Source organism: Daktulosphaira vitifoliae, unplaced genomic scaffold (genome assembly GCF_025091365.1).
Source record: "Daktulosphaira vitifoliae isolate Bord-2020 unplaced genomic scaffold, ASM2509136v1 Scaffold_1, whole genome shotgun sequence".
NCBI classification, from domain to species: Eukaryota; Metazoa; Arthropoda; class Insecta; order Hemiptera; family Phylloxeridae; genus Daktulosphaira; species Daktulosphaira vitifoliae.
Genome location: NW_026099572.1, coordinates 28,790,352 through 28,805,495, shown reverse-complemented (window position 1 = coordinate 28,805,495; position 15,144 = coordinate 28,790,352). Strand labels below are relative to the sequence as shown.

Below are 15,144 nucleotides of genomic sequence, written 5' to 3'. Positions count from 1 at the left end.
TTAAGTAGTATCAATATACAGCACTAGTGAAATGTTTACTAGTGTTCTTAGATAGACTAGTAGATTTTTTTTATAACGCTCGTTCTAAAATATAACAAACAATTCTAATCTTAGGTATATGTACAACTAAAATAGTTTTTGAAAATGATTGTTTTTAATTTTAGAACGTTATTAAATTTATAGATGGAACTAAATTAAATAATTCTTACCTACATTTTTACTACTTATGAACTAAAAAGAAGTTATACCGACTTAAATACATTTTTATATCATACGATTAAATACAATATTGCAATCATTTTTACTTAATCCAACCTAAATAATTCTGTATAGGTTAAGCTAAATTTTTTTATTTAAAATACAATAGATCGGTAAAAAAAACGTCTTCATTAGTGTTCTTATGATTTTAGTACAGATAACATGATAGATTTATTAAACTTTAACATTTTGCTGACTGCGAAAAAACATATGTCATTACTTGGAAAATAAATTAGAAAAGGTTATAAACTTTTAAAAAATCAGCAATGTTACATAAATTCAACTCAACTTAAAGAAATCGTACCAATGATAAAATCATTAAAAAAACTTTAGAGTTAAATTTCTTCATTATAAATTTCAAAATGAAGAAAAAATGATACTTGAAGATAATGCATATTTAAAAAGTAAAAATAGTTTTAAATTAGGGATAATTAAACAATACTATAGTGTTAATTGTATTTTAATCAGTGAAGTTAGCATTTTTATGGTTTTATTTAAAACTAACATTTTCTATTGTTATTAATAAATTCACCATATTTATATTAAACTATATTATTAATTTATTATTATAATATTACATTACAACTGAAAATAATTCTTAAATTATTTTCAATTATTATTTTTATTTATTTTAGATATTTTATCAGTGTTGATTCCAAAATGATTTTTGCTCTGTATACTTTTTCAAGAGTATGAATAAAACAAAAACAAAATTTAATTTCTATTTAATTTAAGTGTTTTATACACTTAATAGACCATACATTAATAATTGCATGTTAATATTACATTTTTAATTGTAGTTATAAATAAAAATATTTTATAACACTTTATAACTCTGTTTTTATAAAACACATTTTTATATTTATAGATGTCTAAAATAATATTTGTGTTAATAATTCTGCTTCTTGGTACCATAAAAAATAAATAGCACATAAAATTATATCAAATGCAAATAATTTTTATTGTTGATTTAAGAGGCTTTGTGACAAAATTTATAAACTGTCAATAACTACAGAAAATATAATAAAAGTTAAAAAAAAGCCTTTTCTATTTTGGTTGTTAGAGTTAAAAAAATCTTTCAAATGACTATGAGTTTTAGTAAATAAAAAATCCTTCTCAACGACAAAAAAAAAATTGTAAGATTTATCACATCTTAATTTTTTGATAAACAATTAAAGTAAACAAGATGTTTTATTAAACAACTCACCATGAATGTAATATTTATTTATACTAAAGAGAAGAATAAAAATAATTAAATAATATATGATAAAGAATTATTTTAAAATTATTGTAATCCGAAAATTTTTCCATTTTCATTTAATTCTTTTTCTTTTTCCTCACCTTAATCCTAACTACTTGGGGTCGGCCAAACCATTTTCATTTAATTAAATTTTATAATTATTTTTAAATTTTAACTCATGATTATTTTACATTATAAAAATATATAATTTCTATATTTTTAGTAAAATTAAAAATCCATTTTGTATTTATTAATTGCAGCATTTTATGATAATTGAATTTCCTTTAAGACACAATGCTGTAAAAAGTTACTTATTACAGCATAGTAATTTTTTTATAAGTTTAGTATTTATTTAAAATAAATACTTCAATTACTTTTGATCATATTTTTTTATAACTAAATAATAATATGTGTAGAATTGTCAATTTATCTTAACCCATTTAATTATTACAAAAATACATAATATAACAAAAAAAAACCCAGCACAGGGGGTTCGCGGCACAGTGGTGACGTGGCATAGTTGGATCAAGTATAATGATATCTGACAGTGATTAAAATCACTATCATAAGAAACGCTTCGATGCAAATCTGTAGATAGTGTTTAATTTTAAGAGATTGGTAGATTATTTCAAAAGCGATCATAACTCTTATTCCCTTAATTTTATTCCGATTTATAATTATAATATATGAATACATAATAATTATAGTAATTAAATTTAGTATGAAATTGATATTCAATAATATAATATTGTAATTTTTACGGAGATATTATAAAAATAAAAAGAAGTTGTATGTTCATATACTTTTAACGCGTATAATAATTTAAAGAGATTTATGCAATACTTTTTAATAAAAAATGTTTGTTTCTTATGAATAAACACACTAGACTACAAGGAACTTTCATCAGAACCAAAATATTCTTTTCTAAATCAACTTTTCCGATGTTTTCTAATGTGCAATAAAACTTTTTCTATTACTTCTAAGTTTTAATATTATTACTTATTATTAAAAAATGAGTATTTTTATATAAAAAAAAAATAATTAACAACAAAAAAATTTGTTTTAAATTAATACTGATTTTGATTATTAATATGTTAAAAATAAGGAAAATGACATATTTAACCAATTTTTTAATCGTTTAAAGTTAATTTTTGTGAATGTTTATAATGAAAAAAAAATTTATTTATTTTACCATAACTTTTTGCTCAATTGGCAACTTTGAAATTGACATCATTAAATAGAAAATTTTATGTGAATTAAAAAAATTGTATCGTTAATATTAATATGCAGTTAGGAAATTTTATAAATACTATTTATAGTAAATTTATCAGAATAGCTCAATATTTTTTTGCTTTTTTACCGTAATAGATAACTTAAATAGAAGTAAAAGTAATAATTTCCTAATAACTTTTGGTGTTTAAAAAGATTCTGCAATTGAAATGATCAGAACTTAATTAATTTTAATTACTTTTACTATAACTAAATGTACCAATCAAAACAAAGTTGTTAGAAAGATTTACTCAATTGAGCATATAATAACATTTGATTATAATTGTAAAAATTCATTGTTAATTCAGAAAAAACTAACAATCATTTTTTTTAAAAATGATTTATATAGCACCATGTTACCAACAAATTTGCAATATTATAGTCTAGTAGTAGCACACACAAAAAGAGTAAAAACATTATTAAATTACAAAGTAAAATGATTTAATTTTGTATTTAAAACTTATTATATCAATAATATGTTAATAAATATTTTGAAAACATTAAAAATGAATGCTTTTAATTGTCTGTATGGAGAACATGGGATAAGTAACTGTTTAATTGATAAATTAGAATTTTTTTTTCAATTTTTAAGGGTAGTATCTTCAATTAATTGTAACCATTTGACGTATCGTTGAAAAATGTAGGTCAAGTTAGAGCAGAGAAAATAAATGATAGTCACAAAAAAATACCTTCTCAGCTTTGCATCGAAGCTAAAACCTAAAATATAGTAAAATAATTTTAATATGATTAAAAAATTTCTTCTCGCGAGTGGCGACTACAGTGATGGGATCCTTAATCTTAATTAAAGTTATTGAATCTAAATGAGATAAAAATCAGAGCAATTGAAAATTTATAGTTTAAAGTTCTATTTTCTATACGCAATTTTATAGGTTCAAACCCCCCCTGTATAAAGAAAAATGGTCCGATTAATAAAAAAAGTATGTCGAATAAAAGAGGTATATATAAAGTATTTATTATTAAAAAATAAAATTGATTTTTTAAAAAGTTATAACATCATAATGTTAAATAATATAAAATATAATATCAAGAATTTTTTCTAAAAAATAGCATATTTTTGCATACGGTAGTCATTTTCACCATGAAGCAAATCCAGAGGTCAATTTTTTTTTTCAAATTAAAGTATATTACATTAGCTTTAATTTAAGATATATATAAAAGTGTCAGTCTTTCCGCAACATTTTCAAAAGTTAAGTTGAAAAAGTTAATTTTTTGTAAAAAAGTTGCCATTTTGATACCCTTCCTGTGGCTTGTAAAAGGTTAAATGTAAAATATATAAAATGATAGTTAAATACCTAAGGTATCTATAAAAAAAAAATTATATTGATTCGGTCATTTTTAAAAAAGTTATGGCAATTTTAAGTAAAAAAAATTGAAAATATTCGAAAATTAGCGATTTTTGTAATTTGTAATTTTTTGGAGGATTTTCCCAGTTTACGGGAACGAGGGATTTTTTTTCATCAAAATCGGTTCAGCGAGAGCTTAGATTGAACGTTCACAGACACAAAAAAAAAATAATAAAAAATAAAACACATCATAGTAAAATTAATACCTTCTCAGCTTCGCATCGAAGCTAAAATAATTGGTATATTTTTTAATTTCTTTTTAGCAATCCCTTATAACTTATAGTATTGTAAACTTTGTTTTTTGTTATAGGAAATATATATATATATATATATATATATATTTAAGTATTTTATAAAGTGTAAGAAGATTCGGAAGTTCTGACATTTAGTAAATGTACACATGCATATCGCATGTGTAGCTATTTTTATCTTTAGAAATTTGTCGAGAAATTAACAATTTTTTTTTAATATTTGATATAAAATAATATAAATGCATCAACGTTACTCACTAGCAGTGCCTTCATCTTTGACATCTTGAACTATACGCCTTACACTTTGTGTAAATTTTCCCACGATATTAGATCCAGCTAAAACAGAATTTTATAACATATATAAGTTTATGCAATACAAATTACAAATGGTAACAAATAAATGAAAATCACTACCAACAAAAACAAATTTATCTAATTTTGTAAGAGATAAAATTCTAATAAATTCATCACAAATTTATTTTAAATGTTACAGTACAAGATGTGGTTAATACTTCTCATAAAATGTTAGAAATAAAATTGTATCTTAGCTTCTATTTAAGTATAATAGATCTATAAAATACAAAAAGTGATATAATATTTTTTCTGCTTTAGTAATTATGAAAGTTTGGAATTGGGAACCAATCATAAAGTTCAGTTAAGCCAATAAGTATTTAGGATATACTAACCCCAGGAGTAAAGAAACTACACTAAGTATATTTTATAATCTCACGGTCCATTAAAGTTTGAAGCTCACATCGTAGGCTCGATATATTATTTTTAAACTTAAGTGATACAAGACATCTGGTATATGCGATTAAGAATAAATTGTATTGGTTTAAAACATGGTGTCTTGAATCACATTTATTTTATTATAATTCAATATTGAATTTAATTATCTAAGTTAATTTATGTAATAAATACAATAAAATATTAAATTACATTATGTCAATTTAATTTTTACAAAGTTCATTGAATTTAATGGTACTTGCTTAAAGTGACTAAAGACTGCCATTTTTATTAGTCACACGTTAAATTATCAATAAAACACTAAAATTTGTTTTGAGTTTCCCTAATTTACACTTTTTGCTCTATAAGTACACATTATTAAATTTGTACCTGTGTTATAGATATATAGTTAAAGTAACGAATATTAGAGGAAAATATCAAATTATTATAAAAGACCTAAAATTATGCTAAACATTGGTATCGAAGCACTACAAAATGAAAAGTGAGAAAACTGCAATGAGATTTCTATTAAATAAGAATAAAAAAATAAACAGATAATGAGAGCAATATATGTACACAAAATGTTCTTTCCATAATATAATAATATTGCTGAAAGGCTAGGAAGGCGCCGATCAGGCATCATGCTTATGCGAATTGCATGACGCATGATATACCCGGAAGCTAATATTTTAGACCCTTATTCCCTTTTCCTCCTTTGCTCAAATACATGAGAGAGTTAATGATTTAAAGTTATAAAGAAGAACAATTGTATTATTTTAATTCATTTTTTATTATTTAAAGGTCATAAGAACACGCAATATCATAATGAAAACTATATTCACCTGTCATGAATGTCTATACTCACTATCAATACTATAAGGTTTTAAATGACCTTCGTTGTGATTTTAAAATTAATTTGTCACTCTCCCCTTTAATTTTTACTGACGCATTAACAAAAGAATTAAATTTATTTATTTAATTCATTAGATTAAACTAGATAAAGAAGTAAAAAGATCCATGTTGATATTTTAGATATGAAAACCTTAAATATTTTTCTAAAAAATAAAAAAAAGTATGAGTTATATTTAAAATATAATGGGTGTAATATGAAAGTGTATAATAACATCTAAACACTATAATTGCAATTACAACTGTTCATTGTTAAATAGATATAAATCTACTAATAACAATAAAATTTTAACTAACTGTTAACGTTTTAGTAAAACAAAATAAGTGTCTTTTTCTTTAAATGACTTCAATTTTTTAGTTATTGAAAAAATATAACTGAATATACGAAGAAAAAAAATATTATTTTAAAAACTTGGGTTGATTTGTTATTTAAATAATAAATATGGATGTAATTTGAAGTCCCTGAATAAGTGTCCTATGTAAATAATGTTGGTATTATTTTAAAAGGAAAAGAAGACCACCTGTATTTTAATGTTCTTCACAAATTTATAATGCACCCATTCATAAAATGTCTGTTGCCACTTTTTCTCAGCTCTCACTGGACCGATTTCTTTCAAAAATACGTCAAAAGATCACAAATTGTATCTAATTGGAGACATTATCCTTAAAAATTGAAAAAAATTCCCTCGTTCCCCGCAAATGGGGGAAATATCCAAAAAAATTACAAATTTAAAAATCGCTAATTTTCGAAATTTTTTCACTTTTTTTTCTTAAAACTTCCATAACTTTTTGAAAAATCAACAAATCAACATAATTTTTTTTTATACTAAAACCTTAGATATTTACCTTTCATTTGATATCATTTTTTTGAAAATCTATCACTTAACCTGCTCATTGGGGGGGATTTAAAATGGCAACTTTTTTACAAAAATTAATTTTTTCAACTTAATTTTTGAAAATGTTCCGGAAAGACTGCGTCCTTTAAACATATATCAAATTAAAGCTTATTTTATGTACTACAAAATGAAAAAAAAAAATTTGTCCCGACACTTTTTTTTCTACATTTAAACGGCTGCCGTAGTTAAAAAAACACTATTTTTGTGTTAAAATTTTCGATTTTCGATTTTAAATTTTCAACTTAAAAATGCTATAACTTTTTGAAAAATGTATATATCAGCACAAATTTTTTTTTTCTAAATACATTATAAGTACATCTTTCATTTGACATACTTTTTATTAAAATTGGACAATTTCCCCTTATATAGGGGGCGTTCAAAACTTAAAATATTGTAAAAAACATAGATCTTTTTCAACTGAACTTTTGAAAATGTTCCGGAAATACTGCGTCCTTTAAACATATATCAAATCAAAGGTTATGTTATATACTATCAAATGAAAAAAAAAAATTTGTCCCGACATCTTATCTTCTATGTGCAAATGGCTGTCGAAAATTTAAAAAAAAATGTAATGTTTGCGATAAAAATTACATTTTATCGGGATGTTTTTTGTACTTAAAACTGCCATAACTTTTTCAAAAATGAACAAATAAAAATAATATTTTTTTGTATTGAAACCTTAGATATTTCCCTTTCATTTGATATAATTTTTTTTGAAAATCTAACACTTATTCTGCTCACTGGGAGGATTTAAAATAGTAACTTTTTTACAAAAAATAACTTTTTCAACTTAATTTTTGAAAATGTTCCGGAAATACTGCGTCCTTTAAACATATATAAAATTAAAGCTTATTTTATGTACTACAAAATGAAAAAAAAAAATTTGTCCCGACGATCTATCTTCTATACGCAAATGGCTACCATATTGAAAAATATACTATTTTTGTATGATAATTATGGGTTTTGTATTTTATTTTAATAGAAGTTGATGTTGCTTTTGCAATTATCCATCAATTTTTTTAAATTAAACACTATCTACAGATTTGCATCGAAGCGTTTCTTATGATAGTGATTTTAATCACTGTCAGATTAAATCTATACTGGACCCTACTATGCAATGTCTCCACTATGCCGCGACCCCACTGTGCTACCGTTTTTTTTTTTATTGAAATCATAGATGTTTTCCTTTCATTTGATATCATTTTTTTGAAAATATGACTCTAAACCAACCACAGGGGGGATTCATAAAAGCAATTTTCACACACAAGTAAAGCTTTTTCAATTAAATTTTTGAAAATATTCCGGAATATTGACACTTTTATTTAGTTATAAAATGAAGCTTATATTACATACTTTACTATGAAAAAACAAAATTCGCAATACAGATTTTCTTCTTGTTGAAAATGACTACTGTATTCAAAAATATGCTATTTTTATGTTAAAATTCTAGGTTTTGTATTTTATTTTATTTAACAATATTTTACAAGGAGAATACACTGACTTTCATGAATATTATATAATTTAATTGACATATAATAAATTTCCCTCGTTCCCCGTAAATAGGGATAATCTCCAAAAAACTTAAAAATTTCTGATTGTTGACATTTTTTCAATTTTTTTTTACTTAAAACTACCATAACTTTTTTTAAAATGACCTAATCAATACAATTTTTTTTTTATTAAGATACATAAGGTGCGTACCTATTATTTTGTACATTTTTTTTTATAAATCTGACATTTTACCTGCCCACAAGGAGGGATTAAAAATGACAACTTTTCTATAAAAAATTTACTTTTTCTACTTAACTTTTGAAAGTGTTTCGGAAATACTGACACTTTTATATATATATCTTAAATTAAAGCTAATGTAATATACATTATAATGCAAAAAAAAAATGTTGAACTTCATTTTGTCTTCATGGTGAAAATGGCTAACATATGCTATTTTTGTGTTCAAATTTTCGATTTTATATTTTATTTTATTTTAAAATACCTAACAAAAGTTTTTGAGTTAGAAAAAAATTTTTAAATCATTTGATTTTTATCTCACTTAGATTCAATAACTTTAATAAATATCAAGTACCCCATCACTATAGTAAACCCTCGTTTGAAAAAAATGTCTTATTCATATTAAAGTTTATTTATTATGTGAGTTTTTTTTATGGCTCTCATTCATTTTCTCAACTCTCACTAACCAACTTTTTTTAACGATACATTAAATGATTACAATCATTATGTAGTTAAAATATTACCCTCAAAAATAGAAAAAAATTCCACTTTAACAATTAAAAAGTTACTTAGTCCATATTCTGTATATAGATAAATAAAATCATTCATTTTTAATGTTTTTAAAGTATTTATTGTTGAATTAGATTTGATATAATAATAGATTTCAACTACAAAATTAAATAATTTTACTTTGTAATATATTAATTTTTTAAATTCATATGTATGTTACTAACAGTCTATAATATACCAAATTTTTTAATAACATGTTGCTATATAAATCATAATCCTAAAAAAAAAAAAAAAAAGGTAGCACAGAGGGGTCGAGGCACAGTGTGGACGAGGCATAGATGGGACAAGTATAGATGATATCTGACAGTGATTAAAATCACTATCATAAGAAACGCTTCGATGCAAATCTGTAGATAGTGTTTCATTTAGAGAAATTGGTGGATTATTCCAAAAGCAACATCAACTCTTATTTCTTTAATTATATCCTGATTAGTAGTTCTTTGATATAAAAATTTTTAAAAAGTTTTTAAATTCAGTATGAAATTATGAGGTCAGCCATGATGTATGGTTCATAGTGTTGGGCGGTTGATAAGAAAGTAGAGCAGAGAATAAGTGTAGCAGAGATGAGAATGCTTAGTTGGATGAGTGGAGTGACTAGAGAAGATAGGATAAGGAACGAGCATATAAGAGGAAGTATAGGTGTTGCGTCAATCGTGGATAAGATGACAGAAAATAGACTTAGATTGTTTAGTCATGTTATGAGGAGAAAAGAATCGGAAGCTGTAAGAACAGTTATAGTAATGAATGTTGAAGGAAAAAGAGTTAGAGGAAGACCAAAAAAAGAGATTGAGGGATGTTATTGAATGCGACATGGGGACAGCTAATGTGAGCATAGAAGATGTGGGAGATCGTGTCAAGTGGAAGCTTAGGATAAGGTTGGCCGACACAAGTAGTTGGGATTAAAGCAAAGAAAAAGAAAAAGATTACCAGAAATTCCGGTGGCAATTGACATAATATGATTGTTGTTTGGGAATGTACAATTTAGCGTTTAGTTGAGTTTAAACAATATAGCGTCAAATCAATTACCTACTCTATCGCTTGTATATTAATATACACTACACTTTAATGATACAATAAATAAATAAACTCACACATACACACATATGCATTTATAACATTGTGACTAATGTAAGTATAACATGATAAGAAGTAACCGTAAAATGAAAAAAAATGGAATATAAATTTTAGTACTTATATTAAATGTAATGTAACTCGAAAAATATTTGTTTAAATGAAAAAATATAAGATAATTTTTTTGTTTATAATTGTCTTTTAAACAACTTTTGTACGAAACTTTTTTTTGTAAGTTAAATATTTTTTGAGAAAATTAAAAAAGCTCATATTTTTGAACTTTTGCGAGGCTGTAAAAAAAAAGCTCAATTCCAATCTTGAGGACTATTAGTATGTCATTATACATATTTTAATTCAACTTTTAAAAACAAACAGTTTTTATTGAAAATTATTGTATCAAGCCCTTTAAATTTTTATACACGTAAAAGTAAAGCAAAATATAACTTCTTTATTATTTTTATAATTTCTCCGTTTAAATTACAATATTAAATATCAATTTCATACTAAATTTAATAATTATAATTAGTATATATTCATATATTATATTTTAAAATCAAAGAACTACTAATCATGATATAATTAAAGAAATAAGAGTTGATGTTGCTTTTGGAATAATCCACCAATTGCCTAATTAAAACAAAAAAAAAAAAAGTTTGTTGGGAATTTTTTCTGCTATTCTGCAAAATTACTCCTTCGTTGACTAGAATGAATCATTAAATAGAAAATTTTATGAGAATTAAAACAATGTTATTTTTAAGATTAATATGCAGTCAGAAAGTTTTATAATTATTATTTATTGTAAATTTATCAGAAAAACTCATTATTTTTTGCATTTTTATCGTAATAGAACACTTAAATAGAAATCATAGTAATCATTTCTAAGTAATTTTTGATATTTAAAAAGATTCTACTATTGAAATATCCAGAACTGAATTAATTTTAATGATTTACTTTAACTAAAAAAAAAAAAGTTAATATTTTGAATCCCTCTTGTGGGCAGGTAAAGGGTTAGATTTATAAAAAAAACCAAATGATAGATAAAGACATGCATCTAAATAAAAAAAAATATACTGATTTGGTCATTTTTGATAAAGTTATAACAATTAACAAAGTTATAAGTTTTATACACTGTACTAAAAAGAAACTTTCATCAGAAACAAAAATATAATATTCTAAATCAACATTTCGCGATGTTTTCAAATGTGCAATTAGACAATTTCTATCACTTTTAAGTCTTAATATTATTAAAAAATAGTATTTACATATAAAAAAAAAATAATTAAGAACAAAAAAAATTGTTTTAAATTAATGCTGATTTTGATCATTAATATGTTAAAAATAAGGAAAATGACATATTTAACCTATTTTTTTAATCGTTTAAAGTAGATTGTTGTAAATGTTTATAATAAAAAAAAATAATTTATTTTACCAAAACTTTNAAAAAAAAAAATTTATTTTACCATAACTTTTAGCTCAATTGGTAAGTTTGACATTGACATCATTAAATAGAAAATTTTATGACAATTAAAAAAATTGTATCGTTAAGATCAATATGCAGTCAGAAAGTTTTGCAATTACTATTTATAGTAAATTTATCAGAGAAACAAATATTTTTTTTGTATTTATATGGTAATAGATAACTTAAATAGAAGTAATAGTAATAATTTCCTAGTAACTTANAGAAGTAATAGTAATAATTTCCTAGGAACTTTTGTTGTTTGTTGAAAAGATTCTACAATTGAAATATTGAGAACTTAATTAATTTTAATGATTTACTTTAACTAAATGTACCAATCAAAACAAGGTTGTTAAAAAAATTTACTCAATTGAGTGTATTATAAAATTTGATTATATTTGTAAAAATCAATTGTTAATTCAGGAGAAAAAACAATCATTTTTTTTAGAAATGATTTATATAGCAACATGTTACAAAAAAAAATTGTAATATTATAGTCTAGTAGTAGCACACACAAATAGAGTAAAAAAATTATTAAATTACAAAGTAAAATGATTTAATTTTGTAGTTGAAACCTATCATATCAAACTTCATTCGTTAATAAATATTTTGAAAACATTAGAAATTAATGATTTTAATTGTCTTTATGGAGAACATGGAATAACTAACTGTTTAATTGATAAATTGAAATTTTTTTTCAATTTTTGAGGATAATATCTTCAACTAGATACGAATTGTAGTAATTTGACGTATTGTTGAAAAAAGTAGGTCAAGTTAGAGCAGAGAAAATAAATGATAGTCACAAAAAAATATCTTCTCGGCTTTGCATCGAAGCGAAAACTTAAAATATAGTAAAATAATTTTAATACGAATAAGAAATTTCTTCTTGCAAGGGGCGACTAAAGTGATGGGATCCTTGATCTTTATTGAAGTTATTGAATCTAAATGTGATAAAAATCAAACGAGTTAAAATTTATACTAACTTAAAAAGAATTAAGAAAAAATGCAAACAATTTACACGCGGGTTGGAACTTCGTACCCCAAGCGTGTAAAACATAAGTTTTACCATCTGGGCAACCGTACGTCGCTACCATTCTTTGAAAAAATTGGCTATTTAAGCTAGTTTAAATTTCAAAGTTATTATTCTCGACTTAAAAGAAGCAAACAAATTTAAGTAAGTTTCACTTTCTATGATATATTAATTTTAATTTATATAATATTTATGAAAATCTGTACTCCCCTTGTCAGGTATTTTAAAATAAAATAAAATACAAAACCCAGAATTTTAACACAAAAATAGAAAATTTTTGAATACGGTAGTAATTTTTACCATGAAGATAAATCCATAGGTCAAATTTTTTTTTTTCAAATTAAAGTATATTACATTAGCTTTAATTTAAGATATATATAAAGGTGTCAGTCTTTCCGGAACATTTTCAATAGTTATGTTGAAAAAGTTAATTTTTTGTGAAAAAGTTGTCATTTTGAATCCCCATCTGTGGGCAGGGAAAGGATCAAATTTGTAAAAAAAAATATATAAAATAATAGGCAAATATCTAAGGTATCTATAAAAAAAAAATTATATTGATTCGGTCATTTTTAAAAAAGTTAGGGCAATTTTAAGTAAAAAAAATTGAAAAAATTTCGGAAATTAACGATTTTTAAATTTGTAATTTTTTGGGGGATTTCCATCCGTTTACGGGGAACGAGAGATTTTTTTTTCAATTTTTGAGGGTAATGTCTTCAACTAGATACGAATTGTGATCTTTTGACATATTTTTCATCAAAATCGGTTCAGTGAGAGCTGATCATAGTAAAATTAATACCTTCTCAGCTTCGCATCGAAGCTAAAATGTTTATCATTTTCATCTGAATTTAACAAAAAAATTTACAATTATATTCAAACTTTATAATACACTCAATTAAGTAGATTTTTTTAACAAAACATTTAACTAAATCATTAAAATTAATTATGATCTGAATATTTCAATTGTAGAATATTTTTGAACACCAAAAATTATTTAGAAATGAGTACTCTGATTTCTATTTAAGTGATCTATTACAATAAAAATGCAAAAAAAATATTGAGTTCTTTGTCAAGCCCTTCAATTTTTATACACGTTTTTTATAAAAGTAATAACTACTTTATCATATTTTATAAATTATCCAAAAAAATTGCAATAATAAATTATTAAATATTAATTTCATACTTCGTTGAATTGCTTTAATAGATATTTATTCATAAATTATACTTATAAATCAACTACTAATTAGGAATAATGAAATAGGAGTCAATTTTGTTTTTAGAATAATCAACCAATTTCTTAATATTAAAGACTATCTACAGATTTGCATCGAAGCTCATTTTACGATAGTTAAAAAGACACTATCAGATATCATCTATACTGGACCAAACTATACCACGTCCCCATTGTGCCGTGACCCCATTGTACTGTTTTTTTTTGTCTCTCTCCACTTTTTTTTTAATTATACATTTATAACATCAATTAGGATCTGAAAAATATTTTATAATTAATGTAAAATCATAATTAAATATATTTTGTTAGGCTAATATATATGTTTTTGAATTTTTTGTTTTTTTATTACACTTTAAACAGTCGATTACATATAGAATCTATATTATAGATCATAAAAAGAAAAAAACTTTATAAATATTTTTATGTACTCAAAATATTGCTCTTCACTTATTTATTTGTATTTTCAAGAAACCCAGCACAGTGAGGTCGTAGCATAGGTGGGTCTAGTATAAATGATATCTGAGAGTGATTAAAATCACTATCATAAAAAACGCTTCGATGCAAATCTGTAGATAGTGTTTAATTTAAAAAAAAAAAATTTGTTAAAATAGCATATTTTTGAATACGGTAGCTATTTGAGCATAGAAGATAGGTCGTCGGGACAAATTTTTTTTTTTCATTTTGTAGTACATAAAATAAGCTTTAATTTGATATATGTTTAAAGGACGCAGTCTTTCCGGAACATTTTCAAAAATTAAGTTGAAAAAATTAATTTTTGTAAAAAAGTTGCCATTTTAAATCCCCCCCAATGAGCAGGTTAAGTGATAGATTTTCAAAAAAATGATATCAAATGAAAGGTAAATATCTAAGGTTTTAGTATAAAAAAAAATTATGTTGATTTGTTGATTTTTCAAAAAGTTATGGAAGTTTTAAGAAAAAAAAGTGAAAAAATTTCGAAAATTAGCGATTTTTAAATTTGTAATTTTATTGGATATTTCCCCCATTTTCGGGGAACGAGGGAATTTTTTTCAATTTTTAAGGGTAATGTCTCCCACTAGATACAATTTGTGATCTTTTGACGTATTTTTGAAAGAAATCGGTCCAGTGAGAGCTGAGAAAAAGTGGCAACAGACATAAAAAAAAAAAAA

The 15,144-nt window shown here is 23.6% G+C and overlaps 1 protein-coding gene across 3 annotated transcripts in view; it reads right to left on the bottom strand.

Annotated features, from left to right (window-relative positions):
• LOC126904085 (uncharacterized) overlaps window positions 1-15,144 on the bottom strand; it is a 70,948-nt gene that overhangs the window by 10,862 nt on the left and 44,942 nt on the right. For all 3 annotated transcript variants that reach the window (XM_050682973.1, XM_050682899.1, XM_050682824.1), the window contains one exon: window positions 4,641-4,718. In XM_050682973.1, coding sequence (XP_050538930.1) covers window positions 4,641-4,718 — 78 coding nt within the window. The remainder of the gene's footprint in view (window positions 1-4,640; window positions 4,719-15,144) is intronic.